This window comes from Theobroma cacao, chromosome 2 (assembly GCF_053813885.1).
Source record: "Theobroma cacao isolate CCN51 chromosome 2, ASM5381388v1, whole genome shotgun sequence".
In the NCBI taxonomy this organism is placed as follows: domain Eukaryota; kingdom Viridiplantae; phylum Streptophyta; class Magnoliopsida; order Malvales; family Malvaceae; genus Theobroma; species Theobroma cacao.
The window spans coordinates 11,104,091-11,131,704 of record NC_142640.1 but is presented as its reverse complement, the minus strand read 5'-3'; the positions used below and the strand labels follow the sequence as shown (position 1 = coordinate 11,131,704).

The 27,614-nt window shown below is 31.9% G+C and overlaps 3 protein-coding genes across 3 annotated transcripts; all 3 read right to left on the bottom strand.

Moving 5' to 3' along the window:
- Nucleotides 1–1,347: 1,347 nt before the first annotated feature.
- On the bottom strand, nt 1,348–2,530 carry LOC148764035 (epoxide hydrolase 3-like). Its single transcript, XM_018114701.2, has 3 exons — nt 2,366–2,530; nt 2,049–2,284; nt 1,348–1,815 (listed from the first exon to the last, which is right to left on the bottom strand). Exons 2-3 carry the CDS (start codon nt 2,165–2,167, stop codon nt 1,569–1,571), a joined length of 366 nt encoding a protein of 121 aa, XP_017970190.2. The 5' UTR covers nt 2,168–2,284; nt 2,366–2,530; the 3' UTR covers nt 1,348–1,568.
- LOC18608685 (epoxide hydrolase 1-like) lies at nt 2,398–4,056 on the bottom strand. The gene is made up of 3 exons (XM_088803796.1): nt 3,869–4,056; nt 3,542–3,757; nt 2,398–2,536 (listed from the first exon to the last, which is right to left on the bottom strand). Exons 1-2 carry the CDS (start codon nt 3,936–3,938, stop codon nt 3,543–3,545), a joined length of 285 nt encoding a protein of 94 aa, XP_088659922.1. The 5' UTR covers nt 3,939–4,056; the 3' UTR covers nt 2,398–2,536; nt 3,542.
- A 15,976-nt stretch (nt 4,057–20,032) lies between these two features.
- LOC18608684 (Major facilitator superfamily protein) lies at nt 20,033–23,496 on the bottom strand. The gene is made up of 2 exons (XM_007043492.3): nt 23,031–23,496; nt 20,033–21,854 (listed from the first exon to the last, which is right to left on the bottom strand). Exons 1-2 carry the CDS (start codon nt 23,251–23,253, stop codon nt 20,491–20,493), a joined length of 1,587 nt encoding a protein of 528 aa, XP_007043554.3. The 5' UTR covers nt 23,254–23,496; the 3' UTR covers nt 20,033–20,490.
- Nucleotides 23,497–27,614: the final 4,118 nt, after the last annotated feature.

The window sequence follows — 27,614 nt, the reverse complement described above, 5'->3', positions numbered from 1 at the left end:
AGGTTGACTTACATTAATATATTTAGACATGTCTTTTGAATTAAAAAACATACCCATAACACTAGTAGCTTAGATACAACATTTACACTTTTTCTAGACTTGATTGGATTCATGTATTTAAATTAACTCTGCATTGCTCTTCGACAAATAACTTTGAGGTCGCTTAAGCATCAGATTAATTGCATTATTTTGTCTCGCAATAACCTTCTTTTTTTTTTATGAATTTGTTTTGGGAGAAATCACATTTTGCATCTAATTAATCTGAAATGTGTCTCTTAGTACAGCTAATGATGGAATCCCGAGTCTGATTTTCAATATCAATAAAGATTTAAATTGTTAATTTGGCAGGGCACATCACATGGACCCTTCCAGACTGGCTTCATCAGATAAGGCTAAAGGGAATCGAATCACAATCATGTTCACCAATTTGTCGTTTAGGAATTAGGAGGTACAACTTGAGTAGGGTGTGAACATCATTTTTAAATGCTTTTTCCCCATATATATCCATACCGTAATTAAGCATAAATATATGCAACATGTGACAAACGTTTCTATCTCGTGCTTAACTTTTGTCTTTTTGTTTTTCAGCCAATCATGCGTCATCACACCTGATCTCTTGTTTCTTTGTTTCTTTCCATGACAACTGTTGGGTATCCTTCCACTCTTCACATCTGAGTGTAGAAAACCATCCTTCTTTGGTTTTTTTGCCCTTTTTAGGTGGGTGGGGCATTGGGGCTTGGGGGTGGACGACTGTACGTCGATGGTATTAGCATCTTAGTCTTATTCATTGCAGAATGAAGTTCTCCATCACTACATCTTGAGTTGTATGCTAGTATTTTCAGGACAAAGAATTATGTGATGTTGTAAAGGGTAACCCTGTAAACATCAGACATTTTCCTCAAATTTTTGAACTTTAAGACTTCTAATGAAAAATTATGGTTTCAAAAACTATCCATTCTTCTTGGAGTGGAATCACCTACTTATTACTTAATCTTCTTACCTATCATGTTAATTTGGACGATTTCAATAAGCTTAGCCAATCCTCGAGATGCTAGCTTGTCAGTGGTGACCCTGAGTTGCACTTGCACCAAACTCTTGCACTAGTTTTTGCTCCTTTCTCTACGTTGGTGTAGCTGTAGCCTTGTAATGTGAATTGCAGGTTCCTTATATTACAGTTGGCTGTATTGGGAAATCACGGGTTCTTCAGTTTGCCAATTCCCAAAATTAGCTCTGGATAACCAACTATCCAAATTTTAAGTTGGAAGCGGAAATGGATTCACTTTTAATTTTAGTTTCAATACTCTCTTGCAAGTGTGGATGAATAATTCATGTGATTTAAGTATATCATTTGATGCCAAAGCCAGGAAGATAAGTCAGATACATATGCATCAAACTTTCAATCAATTTCGGGTATGTGAATGGGGCATCAAAACCACAAATTAAGATCAGGGGTAAGGCAAGTTGTCTTAGTAGCTGTTAAGGCTTGGCCTTTAGCACAAGCAAAGGGGGCTGACTCTTCTCACTTTTGACTCCTCTGTGCCACAAAAGATGTTCATAAACCAGCTTCATCAAACAAAATGTTTGTTGAGGAAAGTGATGATGAGCTCATTCACCTGCTCTGGAAGTTGCTCTTGAACAAAGTGATTCCCTTCTGGCATAAAGGTGATGTCCAGATTGGGCATAAACTGCTTCACTATCCCTTTCCTCATGTAGTCCTCCATCCCCGGGAATTTTATAAAACAGTCCTTCTCACCCATGATCAGTAATGGAGCTGTGACTTTTGGATTGATTACACCATAATCCAATGGAGAGCACCTGTAGTTGAGGACAAGCAAGTTTGGTCACAGCTCTGTCTACTATATGGTAATAACTTTGTAGCTGATGATGTTCTGACTTTCAAGGAAAATAGGCCCCAAATTTAGGGTCACAGAACAAGAATTTTCTACCGAGTCGAGATAGTGTTTGTAGCATTTCCTTTTGTAATGAACATTGCAAACAGTTACTTTGGATGTTATTTAAGGAGGCAGGCAGTTCATTGTTTTGTTTACCTGTAAGGAACCTGCAGTGCAGCTCGAAAGCCAGAATTTCTATATAAAGTTGCATAGACATCAAGATCGTCCTCTGTGAACCATGGTGGCAGAGGAGTAGATGGATCAACCAAGTCCATTATCTCCTGATCATCACCAGCTACTTGTAGCTCACTTCCAGAGAAGAGAATGTAAATGTTTCTTACCACTGTCTTAACATCAAAACGGCCAAAATCTGCTTCTGCTCTCCCTGGTTCCTGCAGTTATTCATCAAATTCTCATCACCATCAAGTATAGATTTATAATGAATTATGTGGCCATTGCAAGAAGTTAATTACCGCCCATCTTAATATGTAGAAGCCTTTCGGGAGGAGATCAAATTGGATACCAACAGGACCTGGTATCAGGAAAGGAATGCCTAGTGTTATCACACCTGACACCGTATCAGGGTGGACAACAGCTAGCAGGAATGCAGGCACAGCTCCAAAGTCCTTCCCAACAAGAAAAGCCTATATATGTTTTACCATACGGTTAAAGTTAACTGGCATGATTAATCTATAAACATAACATGCTTATAAAACTACCAATTTATATGCACAAGAGCAAACAATAGTTGTCACTTTGCTAAGTGGTAATCAAGTCCAAAGACTTGTCTGAATTAGGCATGTGGCGTTCAAAGTGTAAATGTTAAGACAGCTGAGAGCTGAAAGTGATAACTGGTAGCCTAAAATGGAAACCGAAGATAGGGTTTACTTTTTTTTTTGCTTTAACTGCCCACGTGAATCGGTGTCCTACTTGCCCAAAAACATTTGACATTGTTTTAATGCAACTTATTAAATTTCCTTTCGCAAGAGTGAAGTTGCGAAATCCTCTCCTGCTCGCCTAATCTGCCTTATCAGACCTTACCTAATTTATCCTCTGGATTATGACCCTTCACCAGTTGTTGGCAGTTCTCTACTGGTAAATGTGATTGGTTAAAATGCCTCACATAAAAACTTTTTTTATCTTTCGGCCTAAAGTAAAAATCTTTATTAATAATTCAGACCAAACGAATGAGAGCCAAATAGTTTGTGTTTGGTACTGAGAATATTACTCTATCTTGTAAATGTACATTCCGCTAGGCCAGCAGGGTAGAAGAGCACATGCAAACAAGAAAAACAAGCATCATTGAGGAACAAACATCAGACTCTCGATCCGAAGCTTCAGCAACTTACAGAAATAAACTTAAGTTCAACGTCAGATTCAACTGTTGAGATCCTTAGTAATTAGCCTGATATATGAAAAATCTGGGAATCATCTCTAAATGAAATTATGCGCCGTAAATATAGCTACTGAAAAAAGATTATGATCAAGATGCGGAAAGGGGGTCAAAATCTTATGTAGTCTTGCCTTCACGATCGTATTTTCGCCGGAGGCAACGAAACACACAGAAGACAGTAGTAATTCAAAAGAGAGCTTAGCATTATTTATAAGTAATTAATATGTCGAAATGAAGCTGAGTGAAGTAATGTTACCTTACTGATGCCCAAAAGTGTCGAGAAGCGCAACATCATCATCCACAAGGTTATTGAAATTTGCTTTTTCGGGTTCCGATGGCTGGTCTGAGAGTCCATAGCCCCTGAAATCAATAGCAATTGCTCGGTAGCCAGCATTAGCCACCGCAATCATCTGGTGCCTCCATGAGTACCAAATTTCTGGGAATCCATGCAGGAAAAGCACCACCTTTGGACCTGCACAGAATCATCCCCATAATCATGGCAAAATGCATTTAGTAAGACAGAACAACGAATTGACTTTAGATAAATCTAGTTTACATTAAACGCAAATTTTATATGTCTAACCAGCTCCACTTTCCGCCAAGTGAAGCTTTAGTCCTCTCACTTGTACATGCCTGTGCTGAATCTTTTCCATTCTCTAATCAGAAAGCTGAGAAAGAGAAGAGCTATGTTGGGTGGGAGGATATCACCAGAAAAGTACTGACTTCTAAGATTGATTCCTGTACCTTCAACTATTCTCAAAATAAAGATCAGTAAATCATTTTTAGGTATACTAGTACCAAATACGTATTTAGTAGTTTAAAACCATCCACCGCCAAGAGTATACCATCTATACTTGACTTGGTTTTTGCTGGTGCATGCGCCTTCTTTTGTCTTTTTCTTGGAGGGCATTCTTAGGCAAAGGCGGTGAAATCAGTGCATCCTATTGCCGGACCATTTACCTTTTGAAGCAAGCTTTCTTTTTCGTTTCGAATATGAAGTGAAATTTTGTAGAAACAAGCTCATTCTTTTAACAAGGCTAGTATCACATCAAAGGGAAAACCCCTTTCTTACCGACTCTATGCACAAACTCTACGCGTCCATAATTTTCCCATACGATGGGGAGAAATGTAACTTCATTTTGACCCTGTCAGACGCCTTTTTCTCAATTTGTCTTTCATTTTTCAAACCAACAGACAAAGATAGCTAACTCTGTTTATAAGCTTAAGCAATTAGAGTTCATTGCTGAATCTTGGGATTAAAATTTTGGTTTTATTAACACCTAACCTACCCTTTAGCATAGAAATTTCTCGGACAAACTCATGGACTTGAAATTAAAGACTAAATAAATTAATGTCACTGCCACCTGATCTTAGTTTAGGTAGTGTGAGAGATCTAAAACTAAAGTCCACCAGTACATTATAATATGTGTTTATTAAGAAAGAAAATTGTTAGAACATGGAATTGGAAAATCAAGAAATAACTTTTAGGCGTGTAACAATGCCATTTTTCTTAAGATTTTATTCGTCTCCACTTGTAATATGTAAAAGAGTTATTGACATATAAATCTGGAAGATACAATGAAGCTAAGTGATTGATGTCATTTTGCACTAACGAAATCAATTCACCAAGCACTCACAGGAAAGATTATCAAACTTCTATAAGATTTTCTTACAACAAAACGATAGAGAAGAAAACTTGAAGAATATGGAAAAAAAGATATTGTTGTTTTGTTGTTTTCTATATGTTCTGTTGTTCCAAAGAAAATCTTTTTATAGGCATAGGTGCTTATTCTTAACAGACACTGTTGTGTCTATTTCAAATAGTCACTACTGTTGGTTTTTTCTAACAGTCATGACTTTTCTTTTATTTTTCAATTTCCAACAGATATAACTTTTATTTGAAAATGTTTAACAATCCCCCACTAATTTCAAATTAATCTAAAATTTTGATAATATCGAAAATTGATTACATAAATGAAGGTGTCTTCCGATTGAACCTTCATTTAGTGAAAACATGTTAAAGTTAACTGTAATTGTATAATAGACTATATTTTGAACCAACTATTCCATTTGGTTAATTGAACCCATCTTACATAATGATTTCAACACCAATGAATGCATAGTATCCGATGACACTTATATGGTCATGCGTCTGTATCCTCTTTTCATGAGTGCTATTAGAGCCAAGCTCTTGAGTTCTTAAAAGCGACCACACGATACACTCATATAGGTAGATCCCATCAAGAATGCCACCGTAACTAAAGCATTCTAACAAATTAATGTTATGGTTCTGTTAAAAGTGTATAACTCATTCTTTCTTTACCATTAATGGTACCTAACACTTTACTTGAGATGAAATATAATATATTATATTATAGTGCTACCAGCCACGTACAAATAGTATACTTTGTCTCATTGAACTCAAGACTTGACGTTATACCAAGTGTTGAGTCAAGTTTCCACCCTAGGTCACTTTCAATTTTTTAGGTTGAGTTCTATCCCCTTTAAAGTCTTATATACAAAATCTCTAGTAAGACTTTTTGTGTAAGGATTTATCAAACTTTTACTAGACCTCATAAAAGTTATAGCAATCACTCTATCAAAAATTAATTGTCGAATATAGCTATGTCTTAATCTAATATTTCTAGACTTTTCACTATACACTTGGCTATATGTTTTTACTAAAGTTGCTTCACTATCACAATGGATAGAAATTGGAGAGATTGGTTTAGGCCACAAAGGTATACCATATAGTAAATTTCTTAGCCATTTGGCTTCTTTAATGGCAGCAACCAATGCAATAAATTCAACTGCCATGGTAGAATCCGTTATACATGTTTGTTTCTTAGACCTTCAAGAAATAGCACCCCCACCAAGCATGAAGATCCATCTGTTTGTGGAAGTATGATCTTCTAAACTTGTAATCCAACTAGCATCTAAATATCCTTTTAGCACTGGTGGATATCCATTATAGCAAAGTTCATAATTGATTATTTTCCTTAAGTACCTTAGTACTCTATTTATGGCTTGCCAATGTAAAATACTTCGATTACATGTGTACCTGCTTTACTTTCCAACAACAAATGCTATATCTAGCCTTGTACATGTCATTGCATACATTAAGCAACCAATCACTCTTACATATTATAATTAATCAATCGCTCTACTAGCATTAGATATTAATTTAATTTAAAGATCCATGGATGTAGATGCTAATATACAATTATGAGAATCAAATTTTTTTATCACCTTTTCAATGTAATGTGATTGTGACAAGTTATGTCATTTTCATCTCAAAATATTTTAATTCTTAAGAAGACATCCACTACACCGATATCTTTCATTACAAAGTTATTTGACAAAAATTTCTTCGTCTCATTGACTTGTTCCAAATCTGTGCCAAAAATTAACATATCATCCACATATAAGCAAATTATAACACCTTTACCATTTGAAATTTGCTATATGAGTACTTGTCAAATTCATTTATGTTGTAGCCATTGGCTAAGACGAGTTCATTAAATTTTTGATGCCATTCTTTTAGTGTTTGTTTAAGCTTATACAATGATTTGACAAGCTTACAAACTTTATGTTCTTGTCTTGAAACAATAAACCTTTTCGATTGTTCCATGTAAACTTCTTATTCTAATTCATCATTTAAAAATGATCTTTTGACATCCATTTGGTGAATTACCAACTTATAAATTGATGCAAGAGAGATTAGAAGTCTAATTGTAGCGATTCTTACTATTGGAGCATAAGTATCAAATTAGTCAATCCCTTACTTTTGTGTAAAGTCTTTGACTACTAATCTTGCTTTAAACTTGTCTATGGTTCATCCACCTTCATTTTCCTTTTGAAAATCCATTTACAACTTATTGGTTTGGAACCTAGTGGAAGATTAACCAAAATTCAAGTATTATTTCCCATTATTAAGTCCATCTCATCATTGATTGCTTCCTTTCAAAATGTAAAATCTTGAAACTTCATTGCCTTGTCATATGTAAAAGGGTCCAATTCCAAATTAAAACAATAAGGAATTTTATTGTCTATATTTTCTCCTGTTTATTCTACAAAGAACATATAAAAGTCTATATCAAAATCTTTTACCTTTTTACCCTTTTGCTTTTCCTTATTTCTAGACTAGATTCATCATTATTTCCATTTTGTTCCAATGGAATGTCATTCGATTGAACTGATTGTAGTGGTTGTAATTGTCTTGAGATAGATTTGAATATTTTTTTCATCAAATATTGCATCTATTGATTCAAAAACAGTGTTGATTGGAATTGAATCATTTGACTTAATTACCATGAACCTATACGCTTAACTATATTGTGTAGATCTTACGAATGTGCATTATATTCCTCTTTCACCTAATTTCTTATTTTTAGGTTTCGAAATTTTAACTATAGCTCTACATCCCCAAACCTTCAAATAACTAAGGTTTCATCTCCTTTTCTTTTGTTGCTAATACGAAGTTATTTTAGTTTCTTTTTTAGGAACTTTATTTAATATATGAAAAGATGTTAATAAAACTTCTCCTCAAAAACCTTTTCCAAGACCTGAATATGATAACAAGCATTTACCATTTCAATCAAGACGTTATTTGTCCTTTTTGCCATATGTGGTGTGTAAGGTGCTGAAATATGATGAACTATCTCGATGGAAGCAAAATAACTTGGACTATAATATTATCTACATCTTAAACACTTGATAAAAGACTCACATTACAATTCAACTTATGATTTATAAACCTTAAATTTATCAAGCACTTTATTTTTTATAATGCAGTAAATATACATAACAATATCTCAAGAAATCATTAATGAATATGACAAAATATTTCTTTCCAGCTAATGTAGGTGCACTATGATATCACAAACATAATTATATATTAGTTCAAGAATATTAGTATTTCTTTTAACTTTAGGAAAAGGATTTCTAGTTGTTTTTGTTAGAGTGCATGTATTTATCAATATTTTGATTAAATTTTGAAATTTAGTCTTTTTTATACATACCATCCAATCTTCTATAATCTAAATAGCCTAATCTATGATGTCATAAATAAAAAGATTCAACCATATAAGCAGAAACAATGGTCTTATTCTTATTATTATTAATAATATTTAGTTTGAACATTCCCTCACACATGTAACCTATTCCAACAAATATTCCCCCTTTGGAAAGAATGAATTTATCCGCCTCAAATACAAACTTGAAACCAAACTTGTTCAATAGACTTTCAAACTAAATTCTTTTTAACTTCTGAAGCATAGTATATATCTTTCAAAGTTAAAAATTTTCCATAAGTAAACTTAAGTTCGAAGGTCCTTTTTCCTTTAATTGTTGCTGCAGAAGAATTTTTCATACATAGGAAATTTCCACACTCACTCGGTGAAAATTTCTAGAACAGACTCTTGTCATTAAACACATGCTTTGTTGTTCTTGAATCAACCCACCAAGCATCATTTTCTTCAAGTACATTGATTTCAGAAATCATGGCCATAAAATTTTCATAAGCATCTCTACTTGAAGAAGCATTTTCCTTTTTCAACAATCAACATTCTTTCTTGAAATATCTTGGCTTTTTGCAATGGAAGCATGTGGCGTTGTTCTTTTTTTTTTTTTTGAATTTTTGACCAATGACAATTTGTTTGAACTTACTTTTGGCAAATTTAATAGCTTGTCCTTTCTCTACAACATGTACTTTGGCTTCATCAGAGATAGCAACATGTTCTTATTTTCGATATTCTTCTTCAATTCGAAGATGATTTGTCAAAGCTTCAAGAGTTTTTTCCTCTTAATTATGTTTCAGACTTCTTTTAAAATTTTTTATGATGGATGAAGTTTGTCTATAATGGACTACACAACTATAGTTTCATCCATGTTCATCTTATATTGCTTAAATGGATTAAGCATCCTTTCAATTTCACACAATTGTTCAATAATAGAATGTTTACCAACCATTTGATAATTATGAAAGCGACTAGCAAGAAATTTCTTATTTGTGGCATCATCTGTCATGTACCTGGTTTCCAATTTGTCCCATAATTCTTTTACAGTAGCCTCATTATGGTATGTATCAAATAAGCCATCTGTCGTAATGTGCGGGTCCGAGAACCCGATCACCAGACGCGAGAGTGAAAACTCTAAAAATTTAGAAGTAGCCACCAATCTTTTTTACTAAGTGCGATTGGCCACCTATTGACTCGATTCTAATCGACGAGGCCTTAAATTAATTTTAAGTCCGCCGATGAGAACCTTAAATTGGTCTACAAATTTCTAGATCTAGGTTCGGGAGTACGGTTACTCTCGAGGAAGGATTAGTACCCCCGGGATGCCCGTTCCATGAACGGTACCATTTTTTAGGTTATCCTATTAGGCTTTAATTTTTAATTTCACTATATTTTCTTAGTTGTTATTCTCTTATTTTATTTTCTATTTAACCTAAAATGGAATGCAAATGTGAGGCAAGATAAAATGCATGGTATGAGATGAAAAATGTAGGACGAATAACCTTTTATCGAGGACGTTCTCTCGGATCCGCCCATCATACTGGTGGGATCCAGGGCATTCTCTCACCTAAAAAATTATCCGAGAAATTTACCTTCGCAAATTCCACGAATAAATCCCATCATCAGGGATATCGTACGTTTTTTCTTTAAAAAATAATATTTTCATGAATAATGAACCTAATACGGGCAAAAGCCTTTTATTAAAGATGTTTTTCGAGCCCTCCCATCATACTGGTGGGACCCGAGGACATCTTTTCACCTAGAAAATTTTTCTAGAAATATTCATCTTCGCAAGATCTTCAAAAAATCTCATCATCAAGACTTATGCTCGCAAACAAAAATATCTATATGCAATGATATGCATGATGCAATATATATATATATATATATATATATATATATATGTAATTGTCTATTTTTTACTTATTGTCATTTATTATTATTTTATTATTATTTTACTTCATTTTATTTTTTTATTTTTTAGTATCATATTTTCTATTTATTTTCTTATCATTATTTTTTCATACTTTATTCTAAATTTCTCTTATATTTTTCTTTTATAATTAGATAAATTGTTTATAATTCCCTGTTATTTTAGTGAACAAAATTTTATTTTTCTTTTGCATAACATTTTATTAATCATGGTTATACTATTAGATATTTAATGATAAATTTTAAATTAGCTATTGTTTTGGGCCCTTTTTTTTTTCTTATTTTTATTTATTTATTTTGTCTATTTATTTAATGTCATGGATATTAACTTTTCATAAATTTATTATATATATATATATATATATTTGAATCATTATTATTTTTTTATTATTATGTTTTTTTTATATATTTTTTCCTTTTCTCTTTTTTTATCTATTATTTGCTTATTTATTATTTTATTTATTATGTATTTTTTTTATGATTTTGTGTTATTAATTTTTTTATTTATAAAACTTTCGAGATCTCGAAATCGAGGCTCTCCCATCGTACTAGTGGAGCCTTAATTCGGATTTCGAACCTAGAGAAAATGAGCCTAGGATTGCGACTTCTCGCGTCCCGACCAACCATCCCATCATCGGTGTATTATACTTGTAGTTAATGTCATGGTATTTTTTATTATTATTTATTTTATTTATGTTTTATGTATATATATATATATATATATTTTAAGAGTTATTTTTATTTGTAGTAAATATTCTCCTAAGCTTACGTTCTTCGTATAACTAAACTTTTTCTAAAATGTTTTTACTTTTATCATTTTTACATATATTTTGTTATCCTTATTTTTACATTATTCTATCTTTTAATAATTTTTTGACCCTAAGAATATTATCTAAGAAATTTTAGAACATTATCCTAGCATAGTTTAAAATTAATCCTACATCATTAATGCTTAAACTAAGTAGATAAGGTTAAATCCTAAGAAAGCAATATCACAACAGCCCAAGTAACCCAAATCACCACAGATCAGTTTCGTAAAGGAATGAGATTTTTACCTGATTGGGCTAAACTAGCCCAAATAGTCGACCTGACTCGTGGTCCCTCTAAAGCCCACTGTCCAGTCTCCTGCCCAACAGCCTCCAAGTGCTAAAACTACGTCGTTTTGATGTCCTAACCCTAAGTATAAAAAGGCTTTTCTTCACCCTTTTTTCATTTTCTCTCTTCAACTTCTCTCTCTAAAACCCAAACTCTCTCCCTTCTCTCTACCAAGCCGCCGGCCAACTCCTTCTCTTCCCTCTCTACCGTCAGCTCCAAAACTCTCTCCTCTCTCCCTTGCGTCGGCAGCTCTTTCTCTCTACCAAGCTGTCGGCAGCTCCCTTTCTTCCATCTCTACCGCAACTCAGCCTCTCTCTCTTCTCTTCCTTGTACCGGCAGCTCTTTCTCTCTACCAAGCCGCCAGTAGTTCTCTCTCTTCCCTCTCTACCGTCGGTGCCAAAACTCTCTCCTTTAAAGCTTTCCTTTGCTTCCGATCGAGCAGCTCTCTCTCTTTTTTTGGGTTATCACCTGCAGCGTTAAACCCTCTGGCTGCCCACCCATTATTTCGTTGGCGGTGGCAAGGCCCCAAAACCAACCAAAAAAAAACCCCAGATCTCTTTCTACAAAAATCGGCGGCAGCCCAAAAATCCCCTAAATCTCTCTAAAACCCAACTAAAAATTCCCTAAAAAACATAGTCGTTCTCCTCATTTCATTGCGAATTTTTTATTGATTTTTTGGGTATTTTTTTGTATATTTTTTGATTTGTGGTTTGTTATTGTTGGCTGCTTAAACTAGGGATTTTATCTGCAGGTTACTAAGGATTTCTTAGGGTTTTTGCTTCCGATTGCTCCCCTTTTTGATTGCAACAGTGCCTCCTTTATACTGAGTTGAAGGGGGCACGCTCCCACTACTCTGCCAGACGCGAATTTTTCGCGTCTGGCAAGGTGAGGGTGGTGACTGGCAGGGTGCGTCCGCACCCTGCCAGTCGTACCTCTCTCTCCTCTTTTTTATTTATATTTTTATTATTTTTTTGTTTGTTGTTTATCTTTTGTTTATTATTATTATTTATTTACATGATATCATATATTTATTATTTATTATATATATATATTTTTTAAAACACCAAAAATATGGCGTCTACACCATCAACCAAACCATTTAAGATGGGACCATTGCTCTCATTTTTGCCTTTCTCTAGTTGAAACAACAAACTCATTGTCACCCTCTTCTAGTCTAGGCGTTGTCAAGACATAGACAACTTTCAATGTTGACAGTTGCAAATACATCTTTTTCTACCATCTTAGAAAGTTGTCACCATTAAAACGGTCCAATTTTACAAAGTTAGAAGCTAATTCCTTTAGTGTTCCACTTGCGGCAATCATGTTATAATGAATTAAAACCTTAAAATTGTTAGAACATGGAATTGGAAAATCAAGAAATGGTTTCAAGGCGTGTAACATTAATGCCACTTTCCTTAAGGTTTTATTCGCCCTCACTTGTAATGTGCAAAAGAGTTATCGATATATAAATCTCAAAAATACAATGAAGCCCAGTGACTGACGTCGTTTTGCAGTAATGAAATCAATCCACTGAGCACTCACCTGAATATGACAAGATTATCAAACTTCTAAAAGATTTTTCTGCAGTAAAATGATATAGAAGAAAACTTGAATAATTTGGAGAAAAAAAGGAAAGATTGTTGTTTTGTTGTTTTATGTGTATTCTATTGTTTTAGAGGAAGTCTTTTTATACGCATAAGTGCCTATTTTCAACAAACACAGTTGTGTATATTTCAAACAGCCACTACTATTGGTTTTTTCTAACAGTCATGACTTTTCTTTTATTTTTTAATTTCTAACAGACATGACTTTTCTTTTATTTGAAAATATCCAAAATAATAACAAGTACTCTACAAAAAAATTGTTGGATTTAGTCTCTATATATACTCCATGTGAATCAAGTTCTTATACTTTTTAAATTTGTTAATATCAATCCAATCGATAACATCATCATCTTTCATTAAAGTTGTTAATAGGTACCTTGATTTGGTTATTTTTGCTATTTGTATCAAGTTTTGCATAACCTTGATTGTTATAAGAACATCAAAAAACAAAAGGTTATGTAATGCAAGGAGAATCAAGAGAAATGGGAAAGAATCTAGAGAAAGACTTTGAAGAAAGGTTAAAAAAATTCGATTGTGTTTAATAGAGAATTTGATAGATGTAGAAGGGAATCAAAACTTATGTGATGTAGAGAGAGAATTGAAGAATATAGAGGTAAAGTGAAATCTAAAGCAAAGTTTAGTTAGTACAAGAAATTGTTGTTTGTTATGAATATTTTTGTGAATATCTATTTATTCTATCTATATCTAGGTTTGAGGTAAATTAGATTAGCTTAGGATTTAATCCATCTAATCTCTAAGTGTTATCTTCATCTTGTAAATTCTACCAAGATAAGGAGGTTATTTGCCTATAAATAAGGCTTCTCAATTCATTTGTAAATACACACTTCAATAAGATCTCTTTTCTCCCCCTAAATACTTTCTTTCTTTTCTTTAATTATTCTTTCAGTTATCTTTACTTGTTCTTTTAAGTTATTTCTCATAACATGTTATCAACACGATTCTCTAATCTCTCACACTTAAGCTTCACAAAGTCGAAGTTCAATTTTTCTTCAGGTAATTTTTGTCTATTATCACTTTATTGTTTTGCCCAAATTTTACCAATTTATAATAAGTCAGTTTTTAATTTTATATTAATTGTTTTTCATCAGTCAATTTATTATTTTGCTTGCCAATTACGATATATTCTGTAAAACTAACATTTATATTTTTCTTTTAAGCTATCACAATGTCAAATCTTACAAAACTTGAATTTGTGGCTCTTGATATTACTGGCAAAAACTATCTATCTTGGATTTTACATGTTGAAATCCATTTAGATGCTATGGGTCTTGGAGACACAATTAAAGAAGAAAATAAAGCATCCAATCAGGATAAGGCAAAAAAGATGATTTTCCTTCGCCACCATCTTCATAAAGGATTAAAAATTGAATATCTCACAATAAAAGATTCAGTCGATCTTTCGAAAAGTCTAAAGAAGAGATATGACCACAAAAAAACAATAATTCTACCAAAAGCTCGTTATGATTGAATGCATCTGCGATTGCAAGATTTTAAAACTGTAAGTGAGTATAACTCAGCATTATATAGAATTAGTTCTAAACTAAAATTGTGTGGAGAAAATGTGACTGATGTTGATTTGTTATAAAAAAACATTCTTTACTTTTCACACTTAAAACGTGCTCTTGCAGCAGCAATATCATGAAAAAGGCTTTAAGAAATACTCTAAACTGATTTCATGTCTCTTTGTGACTGAGGAAAATAACGAGCTATTGATGAAAAATCATGAATCTCACCAAACTGGTTCTACTCCATTCCTTGAAGTGAATGCGACATTATTTAGAAATTCTGACTGTGGTCGTGGTCGTAATCGTGGACATGAAAAAGGTCGTCATAATTATAGCAATCGTGGTGGTTATACAAATTATTATTTTGACAATAAGAATACCCACTAGAAGTGGATGAATAATGAAGAGATACAAGAAAAAGACAAAGGTGGACAAAGTAAAAGGAATATAGAAAATGTTTTGGCATGAAAGGCCATTGGTCATGTACTTGTCGTACACCAAAACATCTTATTGAAATTTATCAAGCATCACTAAAAGATAAAGGAAAACATATTGAAACAAATTTTGTTGAAGATGATAACGAAGTTGATATAACACACTTAAATATTACTGATTTTTTTGCTCACCCTGAAGGACGGATTGATCATTTGATTGGTGATGGAAATCCTAATAATGAAATTTCTTAAATTATTTGTTGATGTGTTTTAGTACAACTCTATTAGGAGCTTGGTATGTTTAGTATAATTCTATTAAGAAGTTAATATGTTTTAATATGCTTATTAGGAAATTTTTTTTTGTATTTTAATAACAAAGTTTATATTTAATGTTCTCTTATATAAGTTTCTTACTATATATGTTTTATTTTCTTGAAGAAAATATGAATATTCATATGGTTAGATCCAAGATCAATGATGAAGATATATGTCTAATAGATAGTGCTACAACGCACACTGTATTTAAAGACAAGAAATATTTTTCTCACTTGACAATGGAAGAAGTTAATGTCAATACAATATCTGGTAGTACAAGATTAATTGAAAGATCTAGAAGAACCAATATTTTACTACCTAAAGGAACAAAGTTTATAATAAAAGATGCATTATTTTCTACTAGGTTTCAAAGAAACTTATTAAGTTAAAAGATATTCGTTTGAATGGATATCATATTGAGACAACGAATAAAATAGACACTAAATATCTTTATATTACATCTATTATATTGGGTAAAAAAATGTGTATTTAAAAAATTACCCGTTTTGTCCTCTAGAATGCACTACACAAAAATTAAAATGATTGAAACTTATGTAAACCAGAAGTTTACTGATAGTTTTAATGTTTGGCATAATTGGTTAGGTCATCCCGGATCAATAATGATGCGAAAAATTATTGAAAATTCATGTGATCATCCATTGAAAAACCATAAGATTTTTCAATCTAATGAATTCTCATGTGCTGCATGCTTTCAAGGTAAATTAATTATAAGACCATCACTAGCTAAAGTTGGGATTGAATCCCCTATGTTTTTGAAACGTATTCAGGGTGATATATGTGGACATATACATCCATCATGTGGACCATTAAGATATTTTATGGTTTAAATCGATGCATCAACAAGATGGTCACATGTGTGCTTGTTATCAACTCGCAATTTGGCATTTGCAAGATTGTTTGCACAAATAATTCGTTTGCAAGCACATTTTTATGATTATGCAATCAAGACAATTCATCTTGACAATGCTGGTGAATTTATGCCTCAAACTTTTAATGAATATTGCATGTCTATTGGAATAAATGTTGAAAAATCTGTTAGTCATGTTCATACACAAAATGGTCTAGCAGAATCATTTATCAAACGCCTTAAACTAATTGCAAGGCCATTACTTATGAAATCCAAACTCTCAATTTCTGCTCTGGGACATGCCATTTTGCATGCAGTAGCACTTGTATGCATTAGGCCAACAAGTTATCACAAATTCTCCTCTATACAATTGGTTTATGATTAGGAACAAAATATTTCCCATCTAAGAATTTTTGGATGTGCGGTATATGTTCCAATTTCTCCACCACAACACACAAAGATGGGTCCTCAAAGGAGGTTAGGAATATATGTTGGATATGAATCTCCATCTATAATTAAATATCTAGAACCCTCAACAGGAGATTTATTCACTGCAAGGTTCACTGATTGTCATTTTGATGAAACAATTTTTTCAACATTAGGGGGAGAAAATAAGCAGTCGGAAAAAGAAATATCTTGGAATACATTATCATTATCTACTTTTGATCCTTACACAAATCAATGTTAACAAGAAGTTCAAAAGATAATTTATTTTCAAAATATAACAAATCAGTTACCAGACGCATTTACTGACCTACAAAGAGTAACTAAATCTCATATACCAGCTGCAAATGCTCCAATCAAAATTGATGTAGGACAATCTGTTGTTGCTAATGAGTCTAAGACATGCTAGAAGCATGGAAGACTAATTGGTTCCAAAGATAAAAATCCTCGAAAAAGAAAAAGAGCAAATATTCAAGATGGTCAAGAAGAGGAAACAAAAACTCCCGAAAAGATCCTTGACATAATTTTAGAAGAAATTCAAGTACCTGAAATTAGTGAAAATAAAAAGATCTCAATAAATTATGTCATGATGGGAAAAAGATGGAACCGAAATAAAATAAACGTCAACGATATTTTTGCATGCAATGTAACGCTTAATATTATGAAAGAAAATGAGGATCTTGAACCTACATCTGTTGAAGAATGCAAATATAGAAATGATTGGCCAATGTGAAAAGACGCAATCAAAGTGGAATTAAATTCACTTACAAAACGTGAAGTTTTTGTACCCGTAGTCCGTACGCCAAATGGCGTAAAACTAATGGGATATAAATGGGTATTTGTGCGAAAACGAAATGAGAAAGATGAGATTGTGAGATATAAAACACGGCTTGTCGCACAAGGTTTTGCCCAAAAGCCTGGTATTAATTATGAAAAGACATATTCTCCTGTGGTGGATGCAATTACATTTCGATATTTAATTAGTCTGGCAATACATGAAAAGCTTGAAATGCGTTTGATGGATGTAGTTATAGTCTATTTATACGGCTCACTTGATAATGATATTTATATGAAAATCCCTGAAGGATTTAAGTTGCCTGAAGCACAAAATTTGAAATCCCAAGAGATTTATTCGATCAAATTAAATAAATCTTTATACGAATTAAAATAATCCAGACGCATGTGGTATAATCGCCTTAGTGAATATTTATCAAAAAAAGGCTATAAAAATGATCCTATATACCCATGTGTTTTTATAAAAAGATTCGAATCTAAATTTGTGATAATTGTTGTTTATGTTGATGATCTAAACATTATTAGAACTCCTGTAGAGTTATCAAAAGCTGTGGATTATTTAAAGAAAGAATTTGAGATGAAAGACTTTGGAAAAATAAAGTTTTGTTTGGGTCTTCAGATTGAACACTTGACAAATGGAATTTTTGTCCATCAATCTAATTATATAGCGAAAGTTTTAAAACGATTTTATATGGACAAAGCACATCCATTGAGTTCACCAATGGTTGTAAGATCATTTCATGTGAAAAAAGACCATTTCCGACCTCGTGAGGATAATGAAGAACTTCTTGGTCCTGAAGTACCATATCTTAGTGCAATTTGAGCATTAATGTATCTTGCTAGTAATACACAACTTGATATTTCATTTGCTGTGAATTTATTAGTAAGATATAGTTCTTCTCCAACTCGAAAACATTGGAATGGAATTAAACATATACTTCTATATCTTCGAGGAACAATGGATATGGGCTTATACTATTCAAATGCATTAAAATTAGATTTAATTGGTTATGCAGATGCAAGATATTTATCAAATCCACATAAAGCTCGATCCTAAACAAGTTACTTATTCACATATGGAGATACAAATATTTCATGGCGTTTTGTAAAGCAAACTATAGTTGCTACTTCTTCTAACCATGCAGAAATTTTAGCAATTCATGAGACAAGTTGTGAATGTGTTTGGTTAAGATTTGTAACTCAACATATTCGAGAAATGTGTGGTTTGTCAATCAAGAAAGAAATTCCAACAACATCATACGAGGATAATACTACTTGCATAGCACAGTTAAAGAAGAATATATTAAAGACGATCGAACAAAACATATTTCGTCAAAATTCTTTTTCACTCATGACTTCCAAGAAAATGGTGATATTAGTGTTCAACAAATTCGTTCAAGTGACAATCTAGTAGATTTGTTTACTAAAGCCCTTCCTACTGCAACATTCGAAAAGTTGGTACAAAAGATTAGGATGTGCCGTTTTAAAGATCTTAAATAATGCAATTGTCAATGGGAGTTAAATACGCACTATACTATTTTCCTTCATCAAGGTTTTTTCCATTGGGTTTTTCTTGATAAAGTTTTTAATGAGGCAGTATTTCATAAACGTATTCTTGAAAAGAATTATGTACTCTTTTTCCTTCACTCGAATTTTTTTCCCATGAGGTTTTTTCCTTGTAAAGTTTTAACAATGCATATTCTTAATACAATGAATATTCAAGGGAGAGTGTTATAAATTTTTTGTGAATATCCATTTATTCTATCTATATCTAGATTTGATGTAAATTAGATTGAATTAGGATTTAATCTATCTAATCTCTAAGTGTTTTCTTCATCTTGTAAATTCTATCAAAATAGGAGGTTATTTGCCTATAAATAGGCTCCCTCAGTTCATTTGTAAACACACACTTTAATAAGATCTCTTTTCTCTTCCTAAATACTTTCTTTTTTCTCTTTAATTATTCTTTCAATTATCTTTATTTGTTCTTTTAAGTTATTTTTCATAACATTGTTAACTTTTTTATATTTTTATTTGGTTGTTATTGTTTGTGGCCTTATCATTATTCAGAAAGTTCATAATAGTATGGATCAATATCATGTCAACATTGGTACGTCAAAAACTTTAATGAAAAAAAATTTATCGTGTTAACAATTGGATTGCATTAGCAAATTTTATAAGTTGGACTCGATTTATACGAATTATAATAGAGGGGTTAAATCTAATATTTTGATAAAATATAAAAACTTAATCAAATGTTTTGGTAGAATACAAAAACTAAATCTAACATTTTGATAAAATATAAAAACTAAATTCAAAATTTGACTACTAAAATCCTAAAAAAGTTTCATATCAACAATAATCAATACTATACCAATACCAATCAACATTGCGTCAACATGATCAATGTCAAATTTATTATTTTAATAGAAAAAACTAGACATTATTAACAATTCGACGAACATTAATAACGTTTAAAAGTATGAAAACTTGATCTATTCAAATTATAGTAAATGTATTAAATTAAATCTAACATTTTAATAAAGTAAATGAACTAAATTTAAAATTTGACTAAAGAGAAACCACACACGCACGCACCAGCCATTAATTTTTTACATCTTAAACTTTTAAGTCGTGGAGAGGTTGCAAAACCAGAAGAGCTAATATCTCAAAGTATGATTTAAAATGGGCAAAGACTACAGGGATAGAAACATGATGAAGGATAACCGTATCCGTTTCCGTCCATGCGGATGGTAAACTTTATTACGATTTGTCTGAGAAAATCAAATATTGATACAGGGAAGTTGGCTAGAATCCAAGCTATAACTTTAACATGAATACAATTTTGTCATGGATCTGAAGTTTATGCAACCATATAAGAAGAGATGTAGAACAAAAAAGCTTCAGGCATGCTTCTAAGTGCAATAGTGCTACACAAATTACACTATACTTCCTCCTTTTAATTACCAACTCATAGAGCTTTCAATTGCAGAAACCTAACGTGCTAGGAAGCTTTCTCTTTTGAAATCCAACTCTTGCATGATGATGCACAATGATAGCTTAGTGAATGATGTATATTTTCATAATGGTTCCTGCTTCTTCCCCCTTCAATCACTAAACCATAAGAATTACCAGATTCCACCTTTAAAAATGCACCTGCCAAGCACCAATTACTCATGCTTTCTGTACTAGATGCTCAGAGTCTCCCAGCTCCAGTTCACTTCCTTGCCATTCATTTTGATCTTGGAAAAGCAGCTCAATCTGTTCCAATGATTTTCCCTTCGTCTCTGGAACACATTTGTAAACAAAGAGAACGGAAAGAGCTGACAGTACTGAAAAGTTGAAAAAGGTTCCAGCCACTGAAATTGTACGAGAGAGAGAGAGGAACGACATGGCAACAAGGCCACTGCATACCCTGTTACCTACAGCCCCAAGAGCAGATGCTTGAGCTCGCAACCTCAAGGGAAAGATTTCGGATGTCAAAATCCAGCAAATAGGACCCATTCCCACAGAAAAAAATGCTACATTCCCACAAACGCACAAAACTGCCAATGCAATTCCAAGCTGCCCATTCCCCAGTAAGGCAAGGCTAAGGCTTAAAGTCAACAAACAGACAGTCATTCCAATTGTGCTCACGTAGAGCAACGGCTTCCTCCCAACTCTGTCAACTAGAAATGTAGCAAACAATATAAAAGCAGTCTTTGTGACACCCACAGCAACTGTCGCAGCAAGAAGCTTAGAATTACTCTCAATCCCAGCATTCTTAAAGATTTCAGGGCTATAATACACAGTTGCATCTATTCCGGTGATTTGCTGGAAACACTGGATTCCAAAGCCAGTGATCAGCATCCGACGAAGTGAAGGAGAAGGGCTTAACAGTTCACGCCACACAGCTTTCTCTTCATTCTTGTCTCCATTAGACATTCCAGCTGCTGCTACTATTTCTGAGAGCCTCTCGTCTACCTCTTTCTCATCTTCATTAGTTTTTAATAGAACAGATCTTGCTTCTTCAACTCTGTTCTGCATGACCAACCACCTGGGTGATTCAGGGATAATGAAAAGTGCAAACCCTATAAAGACTGAAGGCAAAATTCCAACAGCCAGCATTACCCTCCAGTTTGTATGTACTGAAAGACCTGAAAATGCATAGTTTGAGACATACCCAAGCAAAATTCCTAGATTTATGAAAATCTCTGGGAAGGAAGTAAGAGAGCCTCTATGAACTGTTGGTGATATCTCAGCAATATAGACTGGAGCAATCATGACTCCAAAGCCTATACCAACCCCAGCCAAAATTCGTCCTATCATTAGTACTTGGAATGAGGGTGCCAGGGTCATTATAGCTGCACCAATTTGAAATACAACAGCAGCAAAGCCCATTGTCCACTTTCTACCAATAATATCTGACGTCCTCCCACCAGCTAAGCTACCCAAAAGTGAAATGATGCTCAAAATACCAACAAGAACTTCTTCCTGCACCTCAGTGATCTTCAAATCTTCCTGTATAAATATAATGGCTCCACTCATGACACCTACATCTGCAAAGAAAAGACAAAATTTCTAAGCTGCAAGGTGATATAAAACTGATTGTTAGGTGTAACATTATCAAAGTAAGCAGTTGAAAATGAATTTATTCTTAGCAATTGTAGCAGATAATTTTTTGCAGGTATGAATCATGAGGATCTGTGATAAATTTTAAGATCAAAGCTAGAGCTTCTATGGATGGAGTAGCCAAGAAAAGGAATACAAACAACAGGATTTCTTGGCAATGTCCCTAAGTTCATGGATTACTTTTATTCAGAGAATTCAGTGGATTGAATATGAAGCCCTTGTTGCAAGCACATTTACACTGAATTTGAAAACTATTGTTCACTAACCTTATGTTGTACATCCTGCACTGATTAGAAGAAAAAGAGGGAAAGGAGTTTTACAATACTTATGAGAACCATCACACACAAAAATAGATATACTTCCTGCAAATTGTGTTATATGGAAGCACCCATTAGTGTAAAAGATATTGTTAAACGGTTCCATAACAACTAGTGGAAAGACAGAATTCCCCAAATAAATTTGAGTTTCATTATTCGAGCAGGTCAAATTTAACAGCATTTTGCTCTCTTTAAGTCTAAGGTTATTCCAAAACAAATATGGAAGCACAAATGAGTTAGCTGAGGCCATGTAAAATATGAAAGCATACTTTTCCTGAATGTTCAACTCCGTGATCTCCATTAATGATTTGCAAGCCCAAAATTGATCACCGATGTTTTGTTTGGGCAACGAAGACTAGATGAATAAGATGTCCAGGGTAGACAAACTAAGATCTGTTTCTGATTATAGATTGAAAGAAGTAGATTTTGAGCCAAAGTAATGAAAGCTTAAGCATCCCAAGGAGCTTAACAGCCGCAAAGATGACAATCAACCACTCACCCTGATTAAAATTCTAAATTGCTACTTTTCTCTCACAAGATAAGAAAATATTTGTTGATCTTTTATGCCTTTATTATCCGGTTCTATGTAGAACAATATCAATGAACTTTATGATGCTAAGGCATTCCAAGGATTTGAAGTTTCCATTCTTTTCCTTCTAAATTGCGCAGGTCAATAAAGATAAAAGAACAACTATCAAAATTCCAATATTCCCAGAAAGAAAAAACAGCTGCCTGAAGCAACCAAAGCACATAGAAAATATGATAGATGAAGAGAGAATAACTTACCATAGCCAAGAAGTACATTGTTGAGCGATGCAAAAATGGCACAAACAAGAACATATTTGGTGGTACTTCTCTTCCTCTCCAGTTGATGATGATGTCGTGAAGCATTCACATCATCATCAAAATCATCTGATAGCTCAGAATCCATTCTCTTGTACTTATTCTTGTTCCCCAAAGACAAAGCCATTTCCCCGTTCCCATTTTCTTGGACACCCACCAGCCCCATAGCTCTCCTTCCTTTGTTTCCTTCCCCCTTGCGTTTTAACTCAGAAAACAGGAAAAAGAACAAAACAGGCCCCGAAGTTCCTTTCTGGCTAACAACAAGGATTAAACCATGGATTAGGTTTTAGATCTAAAACCAGAAGGGAGAAAAAGAAAGTCCGATGAGAAAGTGGGTCCTTTCTTTTTGTTACGCAAGCAGGCCACTTGGTATTTTCTTAAGCTTACTTACATGTGCAAATGAAAAATGGTTAACATCACAAAGTCTAAACAAAGGTCATATGATGTTTTCAAGGTAACAGTACAGCTCCGGAAGTATGTAAAATATGCAAGATTCCTACAATTTGTCAAATCTTTTGATAGGCGGTCTCTCAACTTACATTAAAAGTTAAATAACAATGGCAGCAGCTTTGAAGTTTCTTTTTTTAATTTTTAATTTTTGGGTTCATCTATGGTTGTGAGGTTAAAGCAAAATGGAGTTAAGGGAAATGCCCTTTTCAAAGCAATCCTTGGGTTGCTTTCAGCATAAAAATGTCTCCAAATTGTCTGAATTAGATTCCGTGATTTAGAATGTAACATATGAGAGATCTGATTGTATGACATAATTTCAGTAATAGAAACAAATAAAGACTTCAGGAGGAGTTCTATGGTTTTTGTTCAAATTTTTACCGTCAACAACATCTACTGCCTTATTTTGTTTCATTCCTTGTAAGGCATACTTTTCAATTGTCATAACCCTCCTTGTCCTTTTGGGCGCTCATTTTGGTGGGGTTTTACTTGGTCATCCTTTGACAAAGCAGCCTGATTTTAAAATTCAACCCTCTGAGTTTGAATTTGGAGTAAAGTCTAATTAAATTCGCCATAAATTATGGTGGAATGAAACTCATTAGCTGACGTTGCACATGAGAATTCTCCGATGCCAATTTCATGAAGAGTAGTGCAATTTCGCGTGTGCAACCCACTCCCCTGGCTTGGGGGCACTCTGCCTTTGATTGGCAAATCAAACATGGCACGCAATTAATTTTACCATTCAATTCCGGAACGTAGAAAAACCAAAAGAAAAAAGGTTGTCGAGAATTTTTAGACAAAAAAACATTGATTAGCAATTCTTAAAAGTTTTATTTATCCATCTTTGTTTTAAACATTTGGCTATTATAATATTTAGTTTGCTTTTGTCACACCGACAGCCCTTTTTTGTCAATTTCCATGTCTAGCACGCACACGAGCCATAAATTACGAAAAAAGACAAAAACTTGGTTTCATCCGCAACATTATTAAAATAAAATAAAACACTAAACTAAAATATTTTACTAAATTTTTCTTAAATTCTATTTCGTATAAACTTTAACCTTTTAATTGACCCAACATAAATGATTCCATGTGTTACCTTCATTGATGGTACTTGTAAACATTAGGCAACATCAATTTATATATTCCAATATTAAAAACATGTTTGATCCGATTGAAACTTTTGTAAAAAATGTTGTTTGAGTTTAGTTATTTTCAAAGTTATATAAAGAAAAAATAAAATAAGATTTGACAAACTTAATACGCAAATATTGAAAGATTAGTGGCGGATTCAGGATTTTGTATGAGGGATTACGAGTAATCATATAAGGTCATGAATCGGATCAATGATTCAGTTTGGAATAAAAAATTAATCACTTTTGAAATAAAATTAAATTATAATATAAAATTTTATTAAACATTTAAATATAAGTTTTTTGATTTACCAATATAAATATACATAAAGTAAAAAGAAAAATTAATATTAGATTTTCACATTAAGCATCATAAGCTGTGCTCGATGTGTTTTCATACTTTCAAATTCATCTATAACTAAATTCTTGTTAAAGGTCCTAACAATCTATTTCTCAATATAAATGATAAGTGAATTAGTAAGAAAATCATTCTCTATCTTATTACATAACCTCATCTTTACAATTTTTCTAATTGAAAATGCACATTCTGTAGTTACTATAAAACCTGAAAGAGTTAAGATAAATCGAATTAAACGATCTAGGAATTTGGATTAAGGAAAAAAAATAATTCCAACAACCTCATCTTTACAATTTTTCTAACTAAAAATGAACATTCTGTTGTTGCTATAAAAACTGAAAGAATTAAGATAAAGATAAGTCGAACCAAACGATTGAGAAATTTGAGTTAAGAAAAAAAATTCCAACAATCTCGTCTCTACAATTTTTCTAACTGAAAATGCATATTTTGCAGCTCCTATAAAAATTGAAAGAATTAAGATAAGTCGAACCAAACAATTTAGGAATTTGGGTTAAGGAAAAAATATAAGTCGAACCAAATGATCTAGGAATTTGGGTTATTTTTCTAATTGAAAATGCATGTTTTGTAGTTGTTATAAAAACTGAAAGAGTTCAGATAAGTCGAACCAAATGATCTAAGTATTTGGGTTAAGGAAAATTAATAATTTCAAAATTTAAGCTTAGAAGGGATTGAATCAAGGCATTCAAAATTTGGCTTAAATTCCTTAACACTACTCCAAATTAGTTTTTTTGATTTGTTTTGGGGTGGCAAAGTTGTATAATGTTTTAATTTATTTTTAATAATTTAAAACTTTATTAAATAAAATTATAAGTTTAGAATAATAGAAATAAAAAATAAAATAATCTTGTATTAATTAAAAATAATAAAATCAAAATTTAAGCTTAGAAGGGATTGAATCTAGGCATTCAAAATTTGGCTTAAATTCCTTAACACTACTCCAAATTAGTTTTTTTGATTTGTTTTGGGGTGGCAAAGTTGTATAATGTTTTAATTTATTTTTAATAATTTAAAACTTTATTAAATAAAATTATAAGTTTAGAATAATAGAAATAAAAAATAAAATAATCTTGTATTAATTAAAAATAATAAAATCAAAATTTAAGCTTAGAAGGGATTGAATCTAGGCATTCAAAATTTGGCTTAAATTCCTTAACACTACTCCAAATTAGTTTTTTTTTATTTGTTTTGGGGTGGCAAAGTTGTATAATGTTTTAATTTATTTTTAATAATTTAAAACTTTATTAAATAAAATTATAAGTTTAGAATAATAGAAATAAAAAATAAAATAATCTTGTATTAATTAAAAATAATAAAATCAAAATTTAAGCTTAGAAGGGATTGAATCTAGGCATTCAAAATTTGGCTTAAATTCCTTAACACTACTCCAAATTAGTTTTTTTGATTTGTTTTGGGGTGGCAAAGTTGTATAATGTTTTAATTTATTTTTAATAATTTAAAACTTTATTAAATAAAATTATAAGTTTAGAATAATAGAAATAAAAAATAAAATAATCTTGTATTAATTAAAAATAATAAAATCAAAATTTAAGCTTAGAAGGGATTGAATCTAGGCATTCAAAATTTGGCTTAAATTCCTTAACACTACTCCAAATTAGTTTTTTTTGATTTGTTTTGGGGTGGCAAAGTTGTATAATGTTTTAATTTATTTTTAATAATTTAAAACTTTATTAAATAAAATTATAAGTTTAGAATAATAGAAATAAAAAATAAAATAATCTTGTATTAATTAAAAATAATAAAATCAAAAGCTTAGAAGGGATTGAATCTAGGCATTCAAAATTTGGCTTAAATTCCTTAACACTACTCCAAATTAGTTTTTTTGATTTGTTTTGGGGTGGCAAAGTTGTATAATGTTTTAATTTATTTTTAATAATTTAAAACTTTATTAAATAAAATTATAAGTTTAGAATAATAGAAATAAAAAATAAAATAATCTTGTATTAATTAAAAATAATAAAATCAAGAGAAACAATTGAATCAAATGGAAAAGATAAATATGAAAAAAAATAATTCTCTATATAATTTTATTAATTATTAAAGAATAAAGTGAGAATATCAAGAAATCCTATTAGATGTTAAATATTATATTTTAACGCTTTAAAATTTTGAGAGTCAAACACTTTACTTCTGCTTTTGTAATAGAAAAACTCTTCTGAAAGTTAGGTTAAATATTCACTAAATATTTCCAAAAAATTGAATTTTTTTGAATTTTTAAAATTTCATTTGTTTTTGTTACATGTTATAATGGCCTTTAAATGTAACAGTTGATATTTTCTTTTCACAAGAGAAAAGAAATTTGACTTGATATTAGTTTTTAATTTTGCAATTACATGAAAGTACTTTTCAAATAAACATAGCTTATCTTTAATTGAGATAATAATGTAGTCATTTTTAATTAGTTTTAATAAAAGATTTTGTAGTTTTTTTTTCTAAAGTCTAATAAAAATGAGGATTTTTTTTTGAATGAATGATGATAAAATTTTTTTACTAAATTAATTACAATTATTTTCTTCTAAATATCATTATTAGTAGTTAGAATTTATTTTG